Here is a 20,563-nt window from a genome sequence, read left to right as displayed (position 1 = left end):
GCTTTTATGCCAAAAATTCAGAAATCCCATAGTTCAGTAAACTTGATAGTAACCACTTTAGAATTTATGGGGGGGGGGGGGACTAAATTTCACATTAAATGAAGCCCATCATCAGAGGAATTATCAGGTTATTTAATACGTGAGCCTCCAAGAAATTTTCATCTACCTGCTAGAAAATGTGATCCCTTTCATCTTAACCCGAGTCTGCCTCTGCCACAGCAGTTAAAGCACTACATTGCAGATTCTTATTTCATTTCTCTCTCCATACATGTCTCCTTAAGTACTAGGCCACGTCTTAATTCATTTTTGGGTCTGCAACACCCAGGTAAGGGACGGACTTCAAAAAAAAAAGTCTGTTGAAAACTAAGTTATAGTAGGAGACTAAAACAGTTTTGCTAAAACTACACAAGTCATAACCTATTAATTCTATAGTATTAGTCACAACCAACACTTTTTCAATGACATAGAACAGGGATGCCCAGGTGGCTCAGTCGGTCAGGCATCCCACTCTTGACTTTGGCTCACGTCATGATTTCAGTGTTGTGAGATCAAGCCCCACCTCAGGCTCCCTACTCAGCAAACAATCTGGTTGAGATTCTCTCTCTCTCCCTTTCACCCTCTGACCCTCCACCTGCCTACACATACGCACATGCTTTCTCTCTCTAAAATATGTAAATCTTTAAAATAAATGACACAACAGGAAAACAGTAGATTATGCCACAGGTAAGTAACACAGAGGTTACTTAATGAAGCTTTCATTTCAGCTGTTTAGTTATATCAAAACGTATGTACAAAACAATATCTCAGGGCACCTGAGTGGCTGAGTAGGTTGAGCCTCTGCCTTTGGCTCAGGTCATGGTTTTGGGGTCCTGGGATCGGGCTCCGCATCAGGCTCTCTGCTCAGCAGGGAGCCTGCTTCCCCCTCTCTCTCTGCCTGCCTCTCTGCTTGCTTGTGATCTGTCAAATGAATGAATAAAATCTTAAAAAAAATTTTTTTTCTCTTCACAGGTAACATTCTAAAAATTTGATACAAACACCTTTTTTTGCTTACATTTATACCATTTTTTCTGATTTAAAGTCAGAATATATGTACCCGTTCTTCAATAAATAACTGTATTAGCAATCAAAGAGCCTCCTGATTCACAAAATCAAAGATATCACTTTGAAATTCCTCTTATTACTACTTTCTCCAATGCTTTAAACATCCACTGATAAGTGACTAAAAATTTTGTATATTCCAATTTGGACAACTTGACCCATATCTGTAGTACCATGTGGCATATCTTATGACATTCAGTTAATACATTTTAATAAGAAAATCAAAGGTTATTAGCCCTTGAATAAAAGTGAAATGTAAAAAATAAGATACTCTCATGTCCTTTACCACCGTAAAATGAATACATTTGTCTATAACCTAAAAACAAACTTAGGATTTTCTAACTCAGATCTTACTTTTACCATCCCTAATTACTATCATTCTCTACCCTCTTCCCCTTTTCATTTTTCTTCGATTCAGGATTCATGAAACAACAACATAAATGTTTTTTGAAGATACCTCTCCTAAACTTATCACCCTTCAAAATTTAGATAAATTTACACTAGCCTATGAAATAACCTATATAGGACATCACCAAACACAAGTCTACATATTAAGTCTTAGCAATGACAAGAGAATCTGAACCAAGTATTTAGAAGACACTTAAGCAAGCAGCTTTCTCATTTTCCCTTATCCTCACCTTAGACTTTTATCCCGTTATTCTAGCACAAATGACCTAGATCTACAAGGGGGGTAATGGAGAGATTATTCTAACTAAGGACTTTAAAATATTGTGTAAAAATACAGACAGTGGAAGTTCCTTTGCTATGTACACTAAATTGTATCTAGACCTAGAGTCAGCTGGCTGGAAAACGAACCTAGGAGGGCCTTTTTGTCTTTAACATCAGTTTAACAACAGTTTGAGTTTATTCATATTTACAGGAAAAGTTAAAATTACCCTGGGTAGAGGGGCACCTGGGTGGCTCAGCTGGACAAGCATAGGCCTCCTGAATTTCCACTCAGGTCATGATCTCAAGGTTATGAGACTGAGCCCTGTGTCCAGCTCTGCACTGAACATGGAGCCTGCTTAAGATGCTCTCTCTTTCCCCTCCTCTCTCTCTCTCACACACAAAAAAATTCCCTAGGAAGATTATTTCAAGTATTTAAACAAAATTTAAAATAATTAAGACTACTCACTTTGGAAGGTAGTCACAATATACCAATTATCAGTCATAACGTCATTCACCATAGAGGCAATCAGGCCCAAGGTACTCTGACTAATAATACCACTTACAGACATATTTCTGTCACAAGCGCAAAATCAACTACCATTCCTGAAGCAAGCAGTTTCTAATCTGTAAAACTTCATATCCTTTGTAAATGAACTACACTTACATATGTAATGAGAAGATGGAATTGTAATCACTGAGATCCATTCCAACTTCAAATCTCTGAATTATAGATTTTTCTTTGAACTAGAAAAAAAATGTTAATGAAAATCTGTTGGGCCCTCCAGATGAAATGCTATTATTCTACCAACCACCCTACACTTACCCTTCTTTAAAGACTGCTCATTATAAATGTCATCAAAAGTTCATTTTATAATATGACTAATTGCTGTAGCAACAAAAAGAGAGCTAATATCTTTCAGATTAAAATCTAAACAGAAAAAGCTCATCTAATTACTGACTTACAGATCTTACCAAAGTACTAAATCACTGCACATCAATATTTATTAAACAATCTAACAAAGGTAAATATTTTTCTGTTCAAAATTCTTTTCACCTAACAATTCACTAGTTCCCAACTTAAACCAATGAACACTATTTCTCTGTGCATTACCTATTTTAAAGTATTTTTAAGTTCTACATTTAAGTTGTCAGAATTCTGTTAATTTTCTTTCACTTAGAAAACTATTTTTTAAAAAATAGCAAGTCTAAATTTTTATTTAAATAACAAATACTTTCTTTTTTTTTTTTTTTTAAGATTTTATTTATTTATTTGACATAGAGAAATCACAAGTAGATGGAGAGGCAGGCAGAGAGAGAGAGAGAGGGAAGCAGGCTCCCGGCTGAGCAGAGAGCCCGATGCGGGACTCGATCCCAGGACCCCGAGATCATGACCTGAGCCGAAGACAGCGGCCTAACCCACTGAGCCACCCAGGTGCCCCAACAAATACTTTCAATTAAACAAAATTCACTACTGAAACCATTTGGTACCATTATATAAAGTCAGAAAAGATACTTTTTCTTGCTTCCTTTTAGATGGAATTTGAAATAATCCCAAACTAAATGAAATTTAATTGTGTTTTTCAGAGAGTACTTTGATCTGACTTGAGACAATATTCCCATCCAAAATTTAAGATTCCCAAACAACTATCACTTAAACCCTCTTCTTCCTAGGATCCACAGTCCTTATAAATCCTCTTTCTAGTATTTATCATAATGTATCCTCAGGACACCAGTTCCAAAAAGAAAAGAAAGAAAAAAGGCATTCCTCTACCAAATAATTTTCAGAAAATATTCATTTAAACCAACTTAGCTTCCTTTAGCACATACTGGATATTTAACATGTCACCACATGCTGAATTCACAAAAGAACATGCAGCACTTCCTTGACTACTTTATTCTCAGACTACCTCAGGAGGCCAGTATTACATGGAATACACTTTGCAAACACTTTTCCCTATAGCCTCCCTCAATTCAGGGTTAGACTGGCAGATCTTCCATTTCTCCCACCCAATATAAGATTGTTAGGAACTTTCAAGCCATTAGAGCAAAAGCAAATAGAAAGATGAAGGGCAAAAAGCCACGCCATCCATATAGGACAAGACATGCTAGCAACTCATTTATAGTTCAGAGCTTAGACTCACCAGTTCTATAAATCACACATTCACTAATTCCAGGTAAACTCCCTTTCTCCAGGCACCTAAACCCAACACAATCACCAAAAGACACACAGAATGGCATAATAAAAAGTGCGGGTTGGGGCACCTGGGTGGCTCAGTGGGTTAATCCTCTGCCTTTGGCTCAGGTCACGATCCCAGGGTCCTAGGACTGAGCCCCGCCATCGCCATCGGGCTCTCTGCTCCACGGGGAGCTTGCTTCCCCCCTCTGTCTGCCTGCCTCTCTGCCTACTTGTGATCACTCTCTCTGTGTTAAATAAATAAAATAAAATCTTAAAAAAAAGAGCAGGTCAAGCATATCCAAATGTACTAGTAAAACAAAATAGAAAGCCAAACTAAGCATGCACAGGTTAAAAAAATAAAGTTAAAACAGAAGTTAAGAGGTAAAATACTGGAATGGGGGATGGTAAGGAGTAAGTCCAGAAAGACTAAAAATATGCAATAAGCAGAGCAATCTATCACATGAATCCATAACTAAACAGAAGTATGAAGGCAGATAAAAGGGGGAAAAAAGCTAAGATGTAAAAAGAAAAGCCTTAAATGGGTCTCCCATTATCAACAGGATGGAATCTTTTTCCAGGAAGTTAAAGCTTTCTATGGAAGAGATATAGAATAATTCACTTCTTTCTCCTACTCAGAATGTCCTCACATTCAAGGACAGTGTTCCCTGTGCTACTAATGCTACTACTCCCTGAAACTTTTCTCCACTTCAATCCTACCTATCCTGTAAAAGTTGAAATTTTACCTCTTTTCCTGAAACATTCTATAATCTCCCCAGCCTAATGTGACCTTAGCACCAGTCTTTCAACCTTTCTTGGCTATATTTCTTTATTACTTTCTTTCTATACTATCTACCTTACTACTCAGACAACTTGAAAGGTAAGGAATGAACTCGAAGCTTTGTTGCATACCTCGTATGTCACACATAGTATGCATTCAAATTTTCTTGTGACTAGAATAAAAAATTTCAAATATATGTCATTAAATAAGTGAAATATGCAACTCTGACATTACTCAAAAATTAAATATCACATAATAGTAATCATTTTCTACTGGAATGCAGTATAAAAATGCTGATTTCCAATTAATTAACTACATTACAAAAATAAAAGAGCCTGGTACTCACAGGGCCATTACAATATTTAATAACATAAGGCTTTTTAAACAGTAAGTAATCAAGTTCTGAAACATCTGATATTTCATCACACAAGCTTACTGAAAACAAAGTGATACGTCGAATAGAATAGTTAAGTAAACTGTAATACACCTCTGTAAAATGACCTGTTAACATAAAACCATACTGTCAAAGAATATGAAATGGCAGGGGAACATGCTCCTGATGTAATTTACTTAAACACAGACAGCACTAGAGTAGAGTCACAATTCTGTTTTATCCATAAATCGAGATGGGGAAAAAAGTCTAAAAGAGAATGTGCCAAAATATCAAGAGTGATTAGCACTGAATTATGGGTAATTTTTACTTCTTGATACATTTTAGTTCTTTTCCGTAAGATGAAGAATACTTGTTAAAATAAAATGAATGTGTTTAATTCCTGATAACAACATATTTTACAATTTATGCTTTTCCTATACTCTAAAACGATTATGAGAAACAATATTTAAAATGTATACACAAAATTGGCCACAAGGAAAAACTTTCCCTGAAAAACACTACTTCAATTAAGGTTCACAGGGCAATATGCTATGACACCCCTGCCCTCCATACCACCTTTCCTAGGACTCAGGGACCAAAAAACGCAGTACTGCCAAAGGTGAACTGAAAATGTTTACATCTTCAATTCTCTACATAAATTCAATTTATGTTATGAATAACAACAACAAAAAAAAGAACACTGGGGAGAAAGAAGTAAAATGCGAGTTATTATCAGTTCTATTAAGGAATGTATCACCATTGATATCCTGTCCCCTGGTCTTCTACATATAAACATGTCTGAGTTCAATTTCAATTGATTAAGGAAATAAAATACTTTACAACTGATAGAGCAATTTAAAAAAAGCTCAGAATAACAAGTTGGAAAATATAATTTAAATGTGTTATTAAAAAAACGCACACTTCCAAATCATATCTAAGAAGGAACTTAAATAAGCAGTATTTCTTATTCAACAACTGCAAGCTATATTTTAAAATACGTAATATTTACCTTAAAAAAAAAAGCTGACAAGGAATGCTATAAACTATAATAAAGTGAGATAAGATTACCTTTTTACTGCTGATAATTTTTTATTACCATAATAAAACTATAATCCCCTAAAGAACTTTCTCTTCATATAACATGAAATAGTAAACTAGGGCACAGATTTTTTTTTCCTGATTTACATTAGTAAACAAATAAACTGCCTGGTTAAAAACTTTAGAATTGAAAAGAAAATATACAAGTAGAATACTTTTCAACAGACTTGACCCAGCCCTGCACTAAAACAAACAAAAAACCTTCAAACAACTACGCTATAAAGGAAGAAACTGTATTTCAGAATATTACTATACTTAATGGAATGTCCTAATCCAGTCACATTTTATAGTCAACATCTAACATATGGTCTCTCAAAAAAATAAAAAATAAAAAAAACTCTTTAAAGAAATATCACAACTGATTTACATGACTCTTCTAAATAATGAATTTAATAATTGTTATTTCTCATATTCCTGAACAACTCTCCTCTTACAATTTAAAGGAAAAAATTTCCTTTCTTGTAAAAGAGTTCAACAAATTTTAATCACTAAACACTGTCTTTTGTGTACTAATATCTCCATCTGCTGGAACAGAACTTTCTTACTATTAAAAGTTTGTAAGGAGAAAAACTTTGCAGTAGAGATTTTGCAACTACTTAGAAATAAAACCTTTTCATTGGTCACCATTTGAGGCAACTAGCAAACCAAGGCTTTACTCCAAGAACCACCAATAACTGATTAAGAATAAGCATTTATCTGGCTTTTCCAACAGTAAAGTAACTATTTTCAGAATAACAATATATTCCCTGCTGGTGAAAGAAAGCTTTACCTAACTATAGTAGGAGAATCAGTCTATGACCACGCTAACCCAGATACCCGTCTCAGTTTCACCAATGGTGGAACCGGATGTGGGTTCCCAGCATGATACAAAATTAAGTGCATAGCATCATCTACGCATTTGTACTTGAACCTATTCACTCCTTTATACCTACGTTCCCAGGTGCCAGACATACAGGGCGTAAAAGAGCAATTCCAGTGATAAAGGAAGTTATGGCAGTGCCATAAAAAAGAATGGTTCTAAATTAAAAAGACATAAAGTCCTAACAACCAAATTCAATGAGTGGGATCATGCATGAGTCAAACTCTGGTTTGGGTAAGCCAGTTATAAAAAATATTTTGGGGATAACAACAAAAACCTGAATATGGACTGGTTATTACATTAAGTATAGGACTGATCTATTTTATTCAGTGTGATGCTGCTATATAGGAAAATGCTAGTGTTTAAAGAGATACATGAACATACAGAGATGGAAGGTCAAGACATCTCTAATTTACCTAAAATAATCAACATTAAAAAATGCAATTAAATAAAAACAAAGTAAAATAGATGATAAAATAATGAAGTTCTCAAAAATCTTTGTACTTGATAACACACCTAGATTCAACAATATCAAATGAGTGAGGTTTGGACAAAACTTCCTTCAACTCAAACCAATTCAAGAACTTCTAAGATCCCCCTAAACCAAAGAGTTTCTTCAATTCTCTTTAATTTACATATAAGCTTAATTCTAAGTAACCAAACTTTTGGTTGACAGCTATACAAATGAGCCCCACATGTTCTCCATACCTCAGGATTAATATAAGAATGAACTTAAGGGTAAGGAAAAAATTTTTGTATATGTTTATTTTTAGTTAAAAAAACATTTGTTTAAAAACCCTAAAGAGTTTAACCCTAAATTTATAAAGCTCACGATATATTTTTATTCAATATTTTAAGAAAATATTTTAAAATTTTAAAGTATTTAAAAGTTACCTAACCATTTACCTTAACTATTCACAACGTCTCCAATTTCTACTTCCTCAAACCCACAGAGTCTACATTCTTGTTAGAGATGTTCATTATGATACCTCAGAGAGTTCATTATGATACCCCAAAATAATCCAAGCCTTCCACTGGTTCCTTACAAAGCTCGTAATAAAATGTATGCTGTTCATCCTGGCATTCAAGGCCCACCATGGTAGAGCCCAAACTGAGGCTGCTGGCTCTGCTCATAGCTCTCCTTCGCTCACATTTGCCATTCCACCTGAGTTTAAACACACTTTCTGAAAATCTTTCAATCTCCCATCACCACCGTTTTGACACTAGAGCACTTTCTCTTCTAGTGGAACATCCTCTACTCTCCCATTCACCTCACTAAATCCTACCATCTACTAGTACCAAGTCAGATTCTAACGCTCTCAAAAGGACTTCCTGACTACCAGAATGCTAGTGAGGGATTCTCATGAACATAAAAACTAGTGGATACTCATGTGGATAAATTACCTTTGTTTTTTTCTTTTCTTCTTAGATTCTCTACAAGCTGCCTTGCTTATCTCAATGTCCATCCTATCAAAAACAACCTAGGGGCGCCAGGGTGGCTCAGTGGGTTAAAGCCTCTGCCTTCAGCTCAGCTCATGATCCCAGGGTCCTGGGATCAAGCCCCGAGTGGGGCTCTCTGCTCCGCGGGGAGCCTGCTTCCTCCCCCCTCCCTCTCTGCCTGCCTCTCTGCCTACTTGTGATTTCTGTCAAATAAATAAAATCTTAAAAAAAAAAAAAAAAAAAAACTAAAAATATTGAAAGATACTAGATGATGCTACCTTACAGTCTGAGAAATTCTTTTGCATATAGTACCCTCCAGCCTCCCAATATTTTAATTTGAAGTCAGCAGGGTAGTTAATAATTCCATTTACATATGAAGAATACGAGGTTCAGAGAGGTTAGGTATCTTGTCCAAGATCACCAAACTAGTTAACTGCAAACTCAGGACTAAATCTCAGGTCTACTAAAGAATTCTTACTACTTGCAGCATGGTCTCATTAGTATATGGACAGAAACACAAAAAGTTAATTTTTATCTTTATGCTGGCTCACACAGTCATACATGTATACACACACACATGCTTATTACACAGTTGACACCTGAACACCTGTCCTAACAACTAGAGCATCACTGCAACAATGATGGTAGCAGCAACAATGGTAAGAATTAGATACAGTTAATTTCCAAATACCTTTTATTTGGCTTCGGTGTGATATTTTATTTCTTAGAAAGTTTATTTACCTACCATGAAGTAATACTCTTCAAATATACTTGAAGCATCAGCTGATACTCCAGATACAGCTATCAGGAATGGAGCGCAGAGGCTACCCAGGGCAGCTCCCACTTCCGTCCATCATCCTCCACCTCCAGCCAGTCCCTCTTCAGAGCTGCTACCTCTGCTATTAACCACTCTATGCTAACGTAAAAGCGAACCAAGTGTACATTCCTGACTTGAGTCACCAAACAACAGTAAACCTTTATATTAAATCTTCCAGGGGTGCCTGGGTAGCTCAGTGGATTAAAGCCTCTGCCTTCAGCTTGGGTCACGGTCCCAGGGTTCTGGGATGGAGCCCCGCATCAGGCTCTCTGCTCAGCAGGAAGCCTGCTTCCCCCACCCCGCCTGCCACCCTGCCTACTTGTGATCTGTCAAATCAATCTATCAGTCAACCAATCTTCCAGTCAGAAAGGTTAGATTTCCTCTTGAGTAGTTTTTAAAAATAGTAACTGCATTGATAATAATATCAGCAATAATAATACCAGTAGTAACACTAAATACACACTGGGTTTGTACCTTTTAAAGAATTAAGGCTCTATCCTATTGTTATTAAGAACTTTAAGTAAGAGTGTCTGGGCGGCTTAGTGGGTTAAGGGTCTACTTTTGGCTCAAGCCATGATCTCAGGAGCCTGAGTTTGAGTCCTGCACTGGGCTTTCTGCTCAGCAGGAAATCTACTTCTCCCTCTCACTCTATGCTTGCCCTCTCTTTCTCAAGTAAGTAAATAAAATCTTAAAAAATAAATAAATAAATAATTTAAGTGAATGAGCTGAAATCCTCTAAACACCTTTTCTTTCTCATTTCTAGCATCTTAACTATCACAAAAATTTAGCTCCAAGAATCTGACCATAATTTGCCCAAGTCCAACATACCACAGAATTAACACTACTCCCATTGACTTTTTTTTTCCTTCATGTTCACAACCTAAGGCAACACAGCCAACTTCTCAACACGTGGAACTATTCCGGGTTTTTCTTCTCCAGTTCCACTTATGCAGAGACACATTCACCAAAAAGATTAGAAGACAGAACTGAGGATCTACTCCAACTCTGACACTGCCTTGCCTTATGATGTGGACGAGTCACAACCTCTAGACCTCAGTTTTTGCACCTAGAGTACGACGATTTCCATGTACTCCCAGGTCCCTCACAGCTCTCAAATTCCATGATCTTTTGATATTATTATTATTGTTTTCCCTACACAAAATGGCATCCAAGAAATGTTTTCCACTTTTTGTTTTTTTTCATATATAAACCTCCTCAAATACTCTTTGTAAAACCATTCTGAGTGCCCGTATTATGACACTAACAATTAAGGAAAATAAAAATTTCAGAATTTCATAAAACTTTGCTTTTTTACCAGCACTTTCCTAATACTCTTAAATGTAGTAAATATATATATATATATACATGTTATATATTTTTATTAGACTTTCCTATAGATTTTAAACTCTTAAGTTAGCTTAAAAGCCCCAAGTTTCCAATAATCTGTAACTGACCTGATCTTTACAACTTGTCCTGCATGAAAGCCAAAACCAAGGTGTTTACTTAGGACCTGCTAATAAGATCCTTTTCCACTATTAATACACAATCATTTCAATCCTGGGGCCAAGCAGGTATTTATTTCATTACTTCAAAAATCATCCTTGTTCTAAAACTTCACCAGCCCTAGCACCCCAAATCTGAAGGATTTAGGGCCAGCTCACATTCACTGCATGTCTCCCTCTATATACATCCATGCCTACACATGTGTGCACACACAAGCCCTTTCCTTATTACCATGGTCATTTACGTGGGACCACTTATGGATTTAACTACATTTTGATATTTTTTTCTGATACCTCAGCACCCTTGAAAAAGCATCCAAACTGACATATCATGCTTTATCATAAATGTGATAGAAATATGAGAATAAACTGATTCATTTCACAAGTTGCAAAATTCAGTTTAATAAAACATGTAAGTTAGAATCACTATACAAGGCAACATTATGAACATAAAATGTTTATTTTGCTACACTTGATAGGACTGCTGGAATTTCAAACTAGAGCGGCTGCTTCAAGAAACTGAAAAAATGAACCACTAAGTACAATCATTTGCTTGTTAATTACAAGAATTTTGGATAAACCACCTATCTTCTACAAGTTATGTATCTGTTAAAAATTCATGACTGATTTACTTTACAACACTGTTAGGGCTAAAGCAGTAGAGTAGACTGCTTTTAAGAGGGTTAAATTAGCTGAAAACCTAGATTATCAGTCTTCTAAGTAAAGGCACTTAAAAATTAGCTTAAAGAAACACCTGTGTTTAAAAAATTACTATTTGTGTTACATAACTGTAACTGCCGCAGAAGTTTATGCTCTGCTTTCTTCTAAACTAAAACCACTTAAATAGTCCTTCTTTATCCTGAACACATCAAAGCAGCACTCGGGGACCTGGAATCTTTTTCCCATATACTGTGTTTTACTGAGTACAAGACCTACATATCAGCTACATGTTGACTTTTATAGGTAACTGACCAGGGAAAAGGTTTACCTACATAATTCCATAAACACCAAAACTTTTAAGAGCTGCAATAAGCACTGACAGCTTCTCTCTGCTTACCGACTGATAGATATGATTGATAGATAAACTTTGTATAAGGACTGGCTGAAAACTACTGCCCAAGTAAAGCAATTTTACCTTTCTAATTCTCATTCACACCAAAGGTACTAAAGTAAAATGAAGATAAAAGCTTCCTGAGAACAAGCACTGCAAGTAATATTTTAAGATCTCTAAAAAATATCATTAATAAAATACACATACCTTTATTCTAATTGCCCAAAACTATCACCAATTATTACATAACTGGCTTAATCCCGTATTTTAAATAAACAGAAATCAAGAGGATAACAATGTCAACCTATTTATTAATTCACCAAACATCTGAGAGTGTACCAGGGAATGAAGTGGGCACTTTCAAGGAACTAATTCTAATAAGGGTAGGCAAACACAAGAAGAGATAGTATTACAACATGAAGTATGATGATAACTACAGACATTAATACTTAACACACAATGGATTATATTTACAGTCAATTTTCATAACACAAACAAAACAAAATGCATTCACTAAGAAAAGCTTAATGCCATGCTTGCTTCCTATTAAATGAAAAAAAAGAAGCTAGCTATTTTGGGCCCCAAAACTAAAATGCCAGTTTTTAAAAGGGGTATAAGCATTCCCTAACAGTGCCCATGAAGGGAAAAACACAGTATCTTGATGTCCAAAAAAAAAAGGGGGGGGGGAATCAGAAAAAATAATGAAGTCCTGTCAATCACAAAAATAAAAAATTGGTACATAATATAATTCTGACTTCTTGACATAGGCTCTTTCACTATCCTGACCCTTTGGCACTAAAATAGATCCTTGGATATCTTCATAGTATCTGACATACCAATGGCAGAGAGTTGTTCAATGGACTCAGTCACTTAAGTTATCAAACGAATAAAACTCAAAAAAGGCACAGCATTTTCCATCTCCAACAAAGACAAGTTTTACTTGTAACTGCACCATCATAAATCAAATTGCATTAACTGTAATAAATTTCTCAAGTAAATTAAAAGATGTTCCAGTCAGATTTTTGAAAAAGCTGTTCCTATGACCACACTGGTTTAATTCTCTTAAGGGCTAAAAAGGTCAAAAAAACAAAACAAAAAGCTTACATATCTAAATATATTGGCCTCAAAAAAGTGCAGGAAAAAAGATGCCCAATAAAGACGGTGGTGTGTGGGTTTGTGTGTGCAGGGGGTTGGGGGGGGAGCACACTTGTCTTTTGTCAAGGAAATCTAGTTCCTTTAAAAAGTAAACAAAACACCATTTTTTTTCTTATGAAAAACTGAGGCACTTTCCAATCAGCTTCAGGACAGTGACAAGTGAGGGGATAATAACAGATATATAATGTGTACAAAACATTAAAAACCCAAATTAACTTTTCACTTTATATTCCCAAAGCCACTTAAGAAAAGGTGCTCCTACCAAACACACCAGCAAGTGCGATTAGCAAAGAGACCTATTTCTATTAATTCAATCACATTTTATCCTTGGGAGTACAGCCTTTACTACGAAACATGTAAACTGAATAAAGTTAAGAAAAAGGAATCACCTTCTGCCTCACTGAATGTACATGTACATTGAATATATACTCTGCCTAAAGGGAGTTAAGCTTCAGAAGTGCAGAATGAAGGTTGGATAAAATGACCAAGGATACAAGTTATTTCCATTATTACTTTACAGAGCTGGTGACACCCCCTGGGTGAGGAGAAAAATAATGGAAGGACAACTAATTATAAATACCACGTCCTTCTCTCATCACTATTAATTCAAAGGGCTACTGTACAACTGCAAAATTTTTCTCCCTAAAGAACAGATTAATTACTTCAACTTAAGTAAATAAAATCTTTGTTAAAGAGACTGATTACTGTCAACAATGCTCCAGAAAAAAACGTTAAAATTTTAATAAACTCATATAGCAAATTCTCTTAATACCAACAAATAACCATATTAATTTTTGAAACAAAGTTTTCTGTAGACAAGATATCTCCTCTGCAAAAAAATTTTGAAGTTTAAGAAAACCAAAGGCATAAAATATTTTCAACATTGAATGAATAAATGGAAATAAACATTAACATGGAAAAATGTTAACAAGTGAAGCAAGTTTTCATTTAAAAAAATTTTTCCCCACATTTTTAAAGGAGGGAAAGAAAACTGAGGTCAGAAAGGAAATTTATTAACGCCCCCAAAAGACCATGAGAAAATGAAAATGCATTTTCAAATCAGAAATGCAGAATGTAGTCTTTAACATGTTTGCTCATTTTTTCTGAACCACACACCAATTTTTCAAATACTTACGGAAGATTTAGGCTAGCCTTACTTATAATACATACCATGCATTTTTAATTTTCCCATCAGCAGCTTTAACCTCCCTCTGCCTAAAAAATGAAAACTCAAAATCTGATTTTAAAATCCCTAGTTCTTCCCTTCCCCCCATCTGGAATTTTTAGTCTAACTAATTTCATTTCTGGCCTTCTCAATTCCAATTACAATACTTTATAAAAACAGAATTTGCATTCAAGTACCACTGTTGCATGACTTTCATTTTCATGACAAAGGAAGTTTTTTTTTTAATTAAAAATTTGTGGTAACTGCTCTTTCCCATGGATGGTCCGAGTTTTCAGTTTGGAAACTTCTCTTCAGAAAACAGTTTAAGACTTTAAAACCCCGGTTTTATGTGTAATCATCTACTATGTCCAACGAAAGATTCTTAAAGTATTGAAAACAACTGAAATTACTCCCTTTATGTGAGTGGTTCAACCCAGAAAGCACTCACAACTTAAAAGCACTGTGAAGACACTTAGAGGAAAGTCTGACAATTCCTACACCTCCTTCCTACCCCAGACAAAAAAATAAATCCAAAAACCAAAAAGAAAGTCCATAGTCAAAATATAGGCTAAAGATGAACTTGGCATGGAATTGAAATGCTCAAACTAAAGCATTCAAGTTTGAATCAACTAAGAAAATAGAGCACACGTAAATCCCAAATTTGCAACTAGCCAAATAAAAGTTCTCAGACAAGCAAATTTTTTGAAATCTACTCTAAAAATTATTTTAATAGGATTCTGAAATAATCATTCAAAATTTCTAATTATGAGAAAATACATCTACTCCAAGTCCAGTACCTTAACTTGGTTTAATTAATTATCAACCTAAAACTTACAGCTTTATCTAAATTGAAGAAATTTTTCCACCAATCATATGGAAGAGGAAAAATGTAACTCCTAACCACAAACAGAAGTCATGATTAATTTGTTTTAGACAATGACAGGCCACAAAAGGGGCAAAGCAAGTTGCCAAATTTTCAGAATAAAATCTGGCCCCCAAAAAAGCGATACATTTCAAAAAACGTATTTTTCTTAAGTTAAATTAAGTTTATTATAAGACTAACAATTAGAGGAAGCAGCTTATTCCACAGTAAGGAATAGCCCCTTTTCCTGTGTGTTTGTACTGGTCTGATTAAAAAAAAAAAAAAAACAAAACAATCAAACTTCCTAGTCATTATGCTGTCCATTTTAAACATCCCAGCTACCACAAAGAAGCAATCTTTACTTAGGCTGGGGACTTGAAAAGGCTAAAATTCAAGATAGACCAAGATAAGGGATGGAGTAAACCACAATAAAAGAAAAAAAAAATCATTTAGAATGTACCATCCTCAGCTAGTGATCTCCAAGTTTTAAAATGCAAATGGTTATGATTTCCAACTACAGAGGAATCAACAAAAAACCTTTGTTAAGAGATCATGACATAAGTGAAATTCTAGATTTCGAAGATTACAAATTACTGAAGCCAACATTAGAAACTTGAACAGAAAACAATTCCAAATTATCATTTAGAGATTTTAGATCAACATAAAAGCAAAGTGTGAAGCCTTTCAGAACTAATCAGGAGAAACTCAAATTATGTATGTTTTTAAACAAAATACGCATAAAGAGAAAATACTTCCAATTTTTTATAACCTATGTCATTTGATTAAACTCAATATTTTAATATAAAGAATGCAACTTTAGCCCTAAATATTGTGAGACCCATTTTCATTTTAATGTCTATGAAAGATTTCTTCTAAATAACTGTACTAAAAAAAGAAACCTTGAAAGAAATTTTTAGAAATACTACTAAAACTTTTAATTTTACCACAATATCCCATGGCAGAAAAAGCATATTGCTTTTGAAATGTAACAAAATTGTTTCTATAATTTTAAAGAATGTGTTCTCAGTGTTTGCAAATACATTATGTATTATAACTCCACAAAATGACACATAAAATGATTTATTGTGATTTAAATTTCAACTAAACTTAATACAGATCCGATTATTGAGTACGTTATACACATTTTGCTCCAAACATTTCTCACGTTTAAAAAAAAATAACTGGCGCCCCTTAGCGCTCACATTTGGAAATACTCAATTTAAGAGTCCCAGCAATTTTTTTTTTTTTTTTTTGACATTCCAGAAAGTTTTCTGCCTCCACAATCTTTCAAATGCCAACACAAATAGAAAAAGCAGAACCCCTTAAAGGGACAGCTCGAGTTTTTCTGGAGCAATATGAAATAAACAGATTTGCTGTTTCAACAGTGGAAAAAGCACATTCCAGTAAGGTTACTGCTGCTGTGTTTAACATACGTAAGCAAAAGCCAGGCCGCAGTAATACCTAACAATTTCGTACTTTTAAAGTTGTTTCTATGACTTTCTTGACAACAAAAACTCCTGGGATTCTTCTTTAACCATCTTTAACCACGGAGACATTTCCGGTCTTTTGTTCTTCGGTGACATTCCAACTCTCTATGCTTCAGATTCCTTCTCCCTAGTTCTACAGGAAAGATCTCGAAATTCCTGTGAAGAATCTAAAATCCACTGGTCAATTCTGTAAGAGTTCTCAGCTTCAGGTCCTCCGGTATCGCTTCTAAGAGAGAACTCCTGGCTCCTCGACTTCCAGAGCAGACCGTTTTGCTGGTCAATCGTCCGTCCCCAGGCGCTCGCAGAAACGCACAGCCCCGAGAACCCAGTAATCCGGAGCCACGCCACCAGAACTTGTTCAAGAAATTCCAGAGTTGGCCCAAATTAATCTTCTTGTCGTGCTTCGCAGCGCGCAGCTCTGCGCCAACGAGGCGTCGCTGAAACTTTTCCTCGCGGCTCCCCTCGCCCCTGCACACGTCTTCGGCTCCTGCGCCGCAAAGGCAGGCGGCGGCGGCGGCGCAGCAGCTCCCCGCCCGAGTTCTCTCCGGCCCGACGACGTCGACCTCCGTCCTCGCGGGACTTCGCGTCCACACCCCCGCCCGCCCCAAGTGAAGTTAAACTCCCCAACAGTTCTCGCTTCCCCAAACAAAAGGACACAAAGTGCTTTCCGCTGTCATGCTGTCCTGGCCCCGGGCTAAACCAGCTCCACTTTCGCTCTCCCGCGGAATTCCTTTAAATCACCGGCCCCGCGCTACTCCCCCCGAGTGTCCGCGAGCTGCACAAACTCCAAAAAAGCAAAAGCCCCGCTGGATCCTCCACTTGGGGAACCGGCGGCGTCCTCCGGGAGGGACCCCTCCGGGAGCGCCCCGGGGCCCATGTCCTTCAGGCGCCCGCGGGGCGCGGGGCGCGGGGCGGGCGAGGCCGGGCTCCTCTCGCGCAGGCCCGCCAAGCTCCCGGCCGTCGCGCTGCTCGCAGGCGCGGCTGGAAGCCGGGGCCGCGAGAGGGCTCGCCCTGCAGCCTTCCCCGGCGCACCAACTTGGGCGCCGGCCGCGCGAGGCCCGGGATCTCGGGTCCGGGGGGTCTCGGGTCCGGGGGCGGGGGTGGGGGGGCCGAGCGTCCCGCCGGCGCGTCCCGCCCGCGCCCCGCGGCCCCGACCCGCCCGCCGCCGCGCCCCGCGAGCCCGGCCTCGGCGCCGCCTCCATGCGCCCCGCCCGGGCCTCTCCGTCCCCGAGCGCACGGGCCCCGCCGGCCGCGACCTTCCCGCCCTCCCCACACGCTGGCGGGCGTCGGGTCCCGGGAAGAGGGGCCGCCGCCCGGGCGCGGGCCGCGAGGGGCCGCCGAGGAGACTCACCTTCGTCCAGCAGCCGCTCGAGGTGGTTGAAGATCCCGCAGAAGTTGGGCAGGCTGCTCATGAGCTTCTTGTCGTTCATCAGCTGCATCAGGTAATCTGGGGTGGGCTTCGGCTTCTCCTTCGTTTCCATTTCCCCGACCATATTCCAGGCTCCGCAGCTCACTCCGCCCGCCGCCGCCGCCGCCGCCGCCGCCGCCGCCGCCGCCGCCGGAGAGGAGGGAGGGGCGGGGAGCCCCGGCCGCCGGCCGCTCGGGACTCGGCGTCCCGCTCCGCTCCGCTCCCGCGCCGGGCGCCGGGGCGGCCGGACCGCGCGCTCGCCGCGCTCTCCCCGCCCCCGCAGGCACTTTCCGCCCGCGGCCCGACGCGCTCCCGGCCCGCCGCCGCTCCTCGGCCGCCGGCTCGGCGCGTCCCTCACGAGGCCGGCGGGCGGGAGGCGGGTCTCCGCGGGCCGAGTGCGGGCGCGGGCCGCTCGGCGCCGGACGAGGAGGAGCCGGGCCGCCGCCGCTCGCTCGCTCGGCTGGTCGCGCCCGCTCAGCCGCCGCCGCCGCTTCTGCCGCGGGCTCGGGGTCTCTCTGGGCTGGTCCCCGCCGCGGCCGCCTCTGCCGCTGCCGCCGCGCTCTGACTCCGCTCCTCCTCTTCCTCCTCCTCCTCGCCGCCTCCTCCTCCTCCTCACTCACTTGGCGGCGGAGTTCGCCTCAGTTCAGGCGGCGCTGCCAGCGGCGGCGGCGGCGCGGGGGGAGGGGCGGCGGCGCGGGGAGGGCCGGGGGCGGGCGGCGGGCGGGGCCGCGCAGGGCGGCCGTTAGCGGGGCCCGGCCGGCGCGCTCCTCCTCCCGCCACCGCCCCCCGCAGCCCCCGGCCCGGGCGCCGCCGCCGCCGCCGCGGCCGCCGCGACGTCTCCCTCCGGCGGGGTGCGTGACGGAGGCGGCGCCCGGCGAGCCCGGCCTGGGCGCCGGGCTGGGGTCTCCGCCGAGGCGGGCGACCGTGGCGGGAGGGACGGGTGCGGGGCCGACGGGTGGGGGAGGGCGCCGGGTGGCGGTGCTTGCGACTGGGGCGGGGGCGAGGGCCGCGCCGCTTCGCGCTCCCCGCCGCCGGGCCGGCTCGCCTGGCGGGCGCGGTCGCGCTGTGGCGTTAGGGGAGAGGGATGGCATGCGGGCCGCGCCAGGGCTGCGCCCGCCACCGCACGGTCCCATCCTCTCCTGCGTTACTATAGTTTTTTTAAAAAATCCTCTCGTCCGTTCTCACCCCCCACCCCACCCCAAAGAAAAGAATTTTTTTTTAACGTCCTGTTGCTTCACGGGGGACTTTCGGGGTGGGCATCACGTGGCCCGACACGTAGCCGTAAGGCCCGAGAGCGCGTGCGCGCGTCGAGTCAGGCGGCCACGCCCCTTCCGAGGGTCGCTCCGCCCCTGCCGGGGCCCCGCGAGCGAGGGGGGAGGGGCAGGGCCTGCCGCGCGCCTGCGTGGGGCGGGCCGGGGCCGGGGCGGGGGCTGGCGCGGGGGCGCGCCGTGGGGGGAGGGTTGGAACGGCAGGGCCGTCGGACCCCCAAATGGCGGGGTGGGGGCTAGAAGCTGCGGAATCTTCGTTCCCGGGTGTCGAGTTCTCCCCTGTAGGACGCGTTCCCGGGGGGCTCAGATTACTGCTCTGTCGTTGGTGACACCGCACGAAGACATGCCCACCCACCCACCCCCGCCGGCGTCCCCGCGGTCCTCCGGCTTCGAGAGCCACCGCTGCGGGAAGGAGCCTGACGCGCCGTGGGTTCCGCGTGGGCGCCCCTCGTCGCCCCGACGGCATCGCCACTACCTGTGCAGTACCTGGCCCAGTGGCGGGGCACGCCTCTAGGGACAGGGTCTGCCGTGATGCAGCGTGCGTTATTCTGAGACTAGGCTGCAGTCTGGAGCAGGCACCGAGCTGTAGGAAATACGGAGGGGGACGGGGACGTGAAGGGGGGATGATGCTGCACTCCGTGATGGCATCAGCGTGCAGTTTTGAAATGCAGCCGGAATAAGATCATGTACCGAGTTCGAAAAGTGGAAGTCTACGTTCACATTTGCCCACTTGTAAAAAAATGATACAATGAGCAGGAGGGTTTTCCTTGTGGTATGATGGATTTCAAATATTTAGGTTTGTTTGGGAAAGATTTCTGAAGTGCAACACTGTAGCTCTCTTTGGTTTATAGAATGTTGTCAGTCGCAAAATCTGCATCTGCATTCTCCTGCAAGCCTATTATGACATGTTCAATAAATGTAGACGAAATCTAACATCAAACTGACCGCGGTGAGAGCGACAAGTGGCTGAAATCTGTTAATCATGTCTACTCTGTTTTAACTGGGAAGAACTTACATGGGGGTTTTTTGGTAAAATTTTAACTTCATAGAAATTCTGAGGAACACTTAAGTTTGAGTTGTATTGAAACTAGCTGAATTTTGAACAAATACTCTTTGAGTAGCAAGTAGCTTCTGTCCTGTTCATTTGAGGAACATTGTTTCTAAATTTAAGCTACTTTGGTAGAGGAAATGGAATTGCCCTGCAGACAAAGTGGACATTGAAAACATTTAACTCTAAAATATTTTAAGTTCTCCTACTTCCATTGCCATAGAATATTCGCCTACTCAATTACCAATTTAAAGGAAGGATTTTGTAAATGCGCGATTTTCTAAATGCAGGATTTTGATTAAAAATAAA

The 20,563-nt window shown here is 40.9% G+C and overlaps 1 protein-coding gene across 4 annotated transcripts in view; it reads right to left on the bottom strand.

The window, feature by feature from the left end:
- QKI (QKI, KH domain containing RNA binding) overlaps positions 1 to 18,170 on the bottom strand; it is a 150,186-nt gene extending 132,016 nt beyond the window's left edge. For 2 of the 4 annotated variants that reach the window (XM_059401400.1, XM_059401401.1), the window contains exon 1: positions 17,882 to 18,107. In XM_059401400.1, the coding sequence (XP_059257383.1) occupies positions 17,882 to 18,023 (142 nt within the window). In that variant the 5' untranslated portion in view covers positions 18,024 to 18,107. Of the gene's footprint in view, positions 1 to 17,881 lie in introns of all 4 variants that reach the window. The other 2 variants (XM_059401402.1, XM_059401403.1) reach the window with 2 other exon arrangements.
- Positions 18,171 to 20,563: the final 2,393 nt, after the last annotated feature.

This window comes from Mustela nigripes, chromosome 5 (assembly GCF_022355385.1).
Source record: "Mustela nigripes isolate SB6536 chromosome 5, MUSNIG.SB6536, whole genome shotgun sequence".
Lineage (NCBI taxonomy): Eukaryota > Metazoa > Chordata > Mammalia > Carnivora > Mustelidae > Mustela > Mustela nigripes.
Note: the sequence above shows the minus strand (reverse complement) of the source record. Positions and strands in the feature narration are given on the sequence as shown.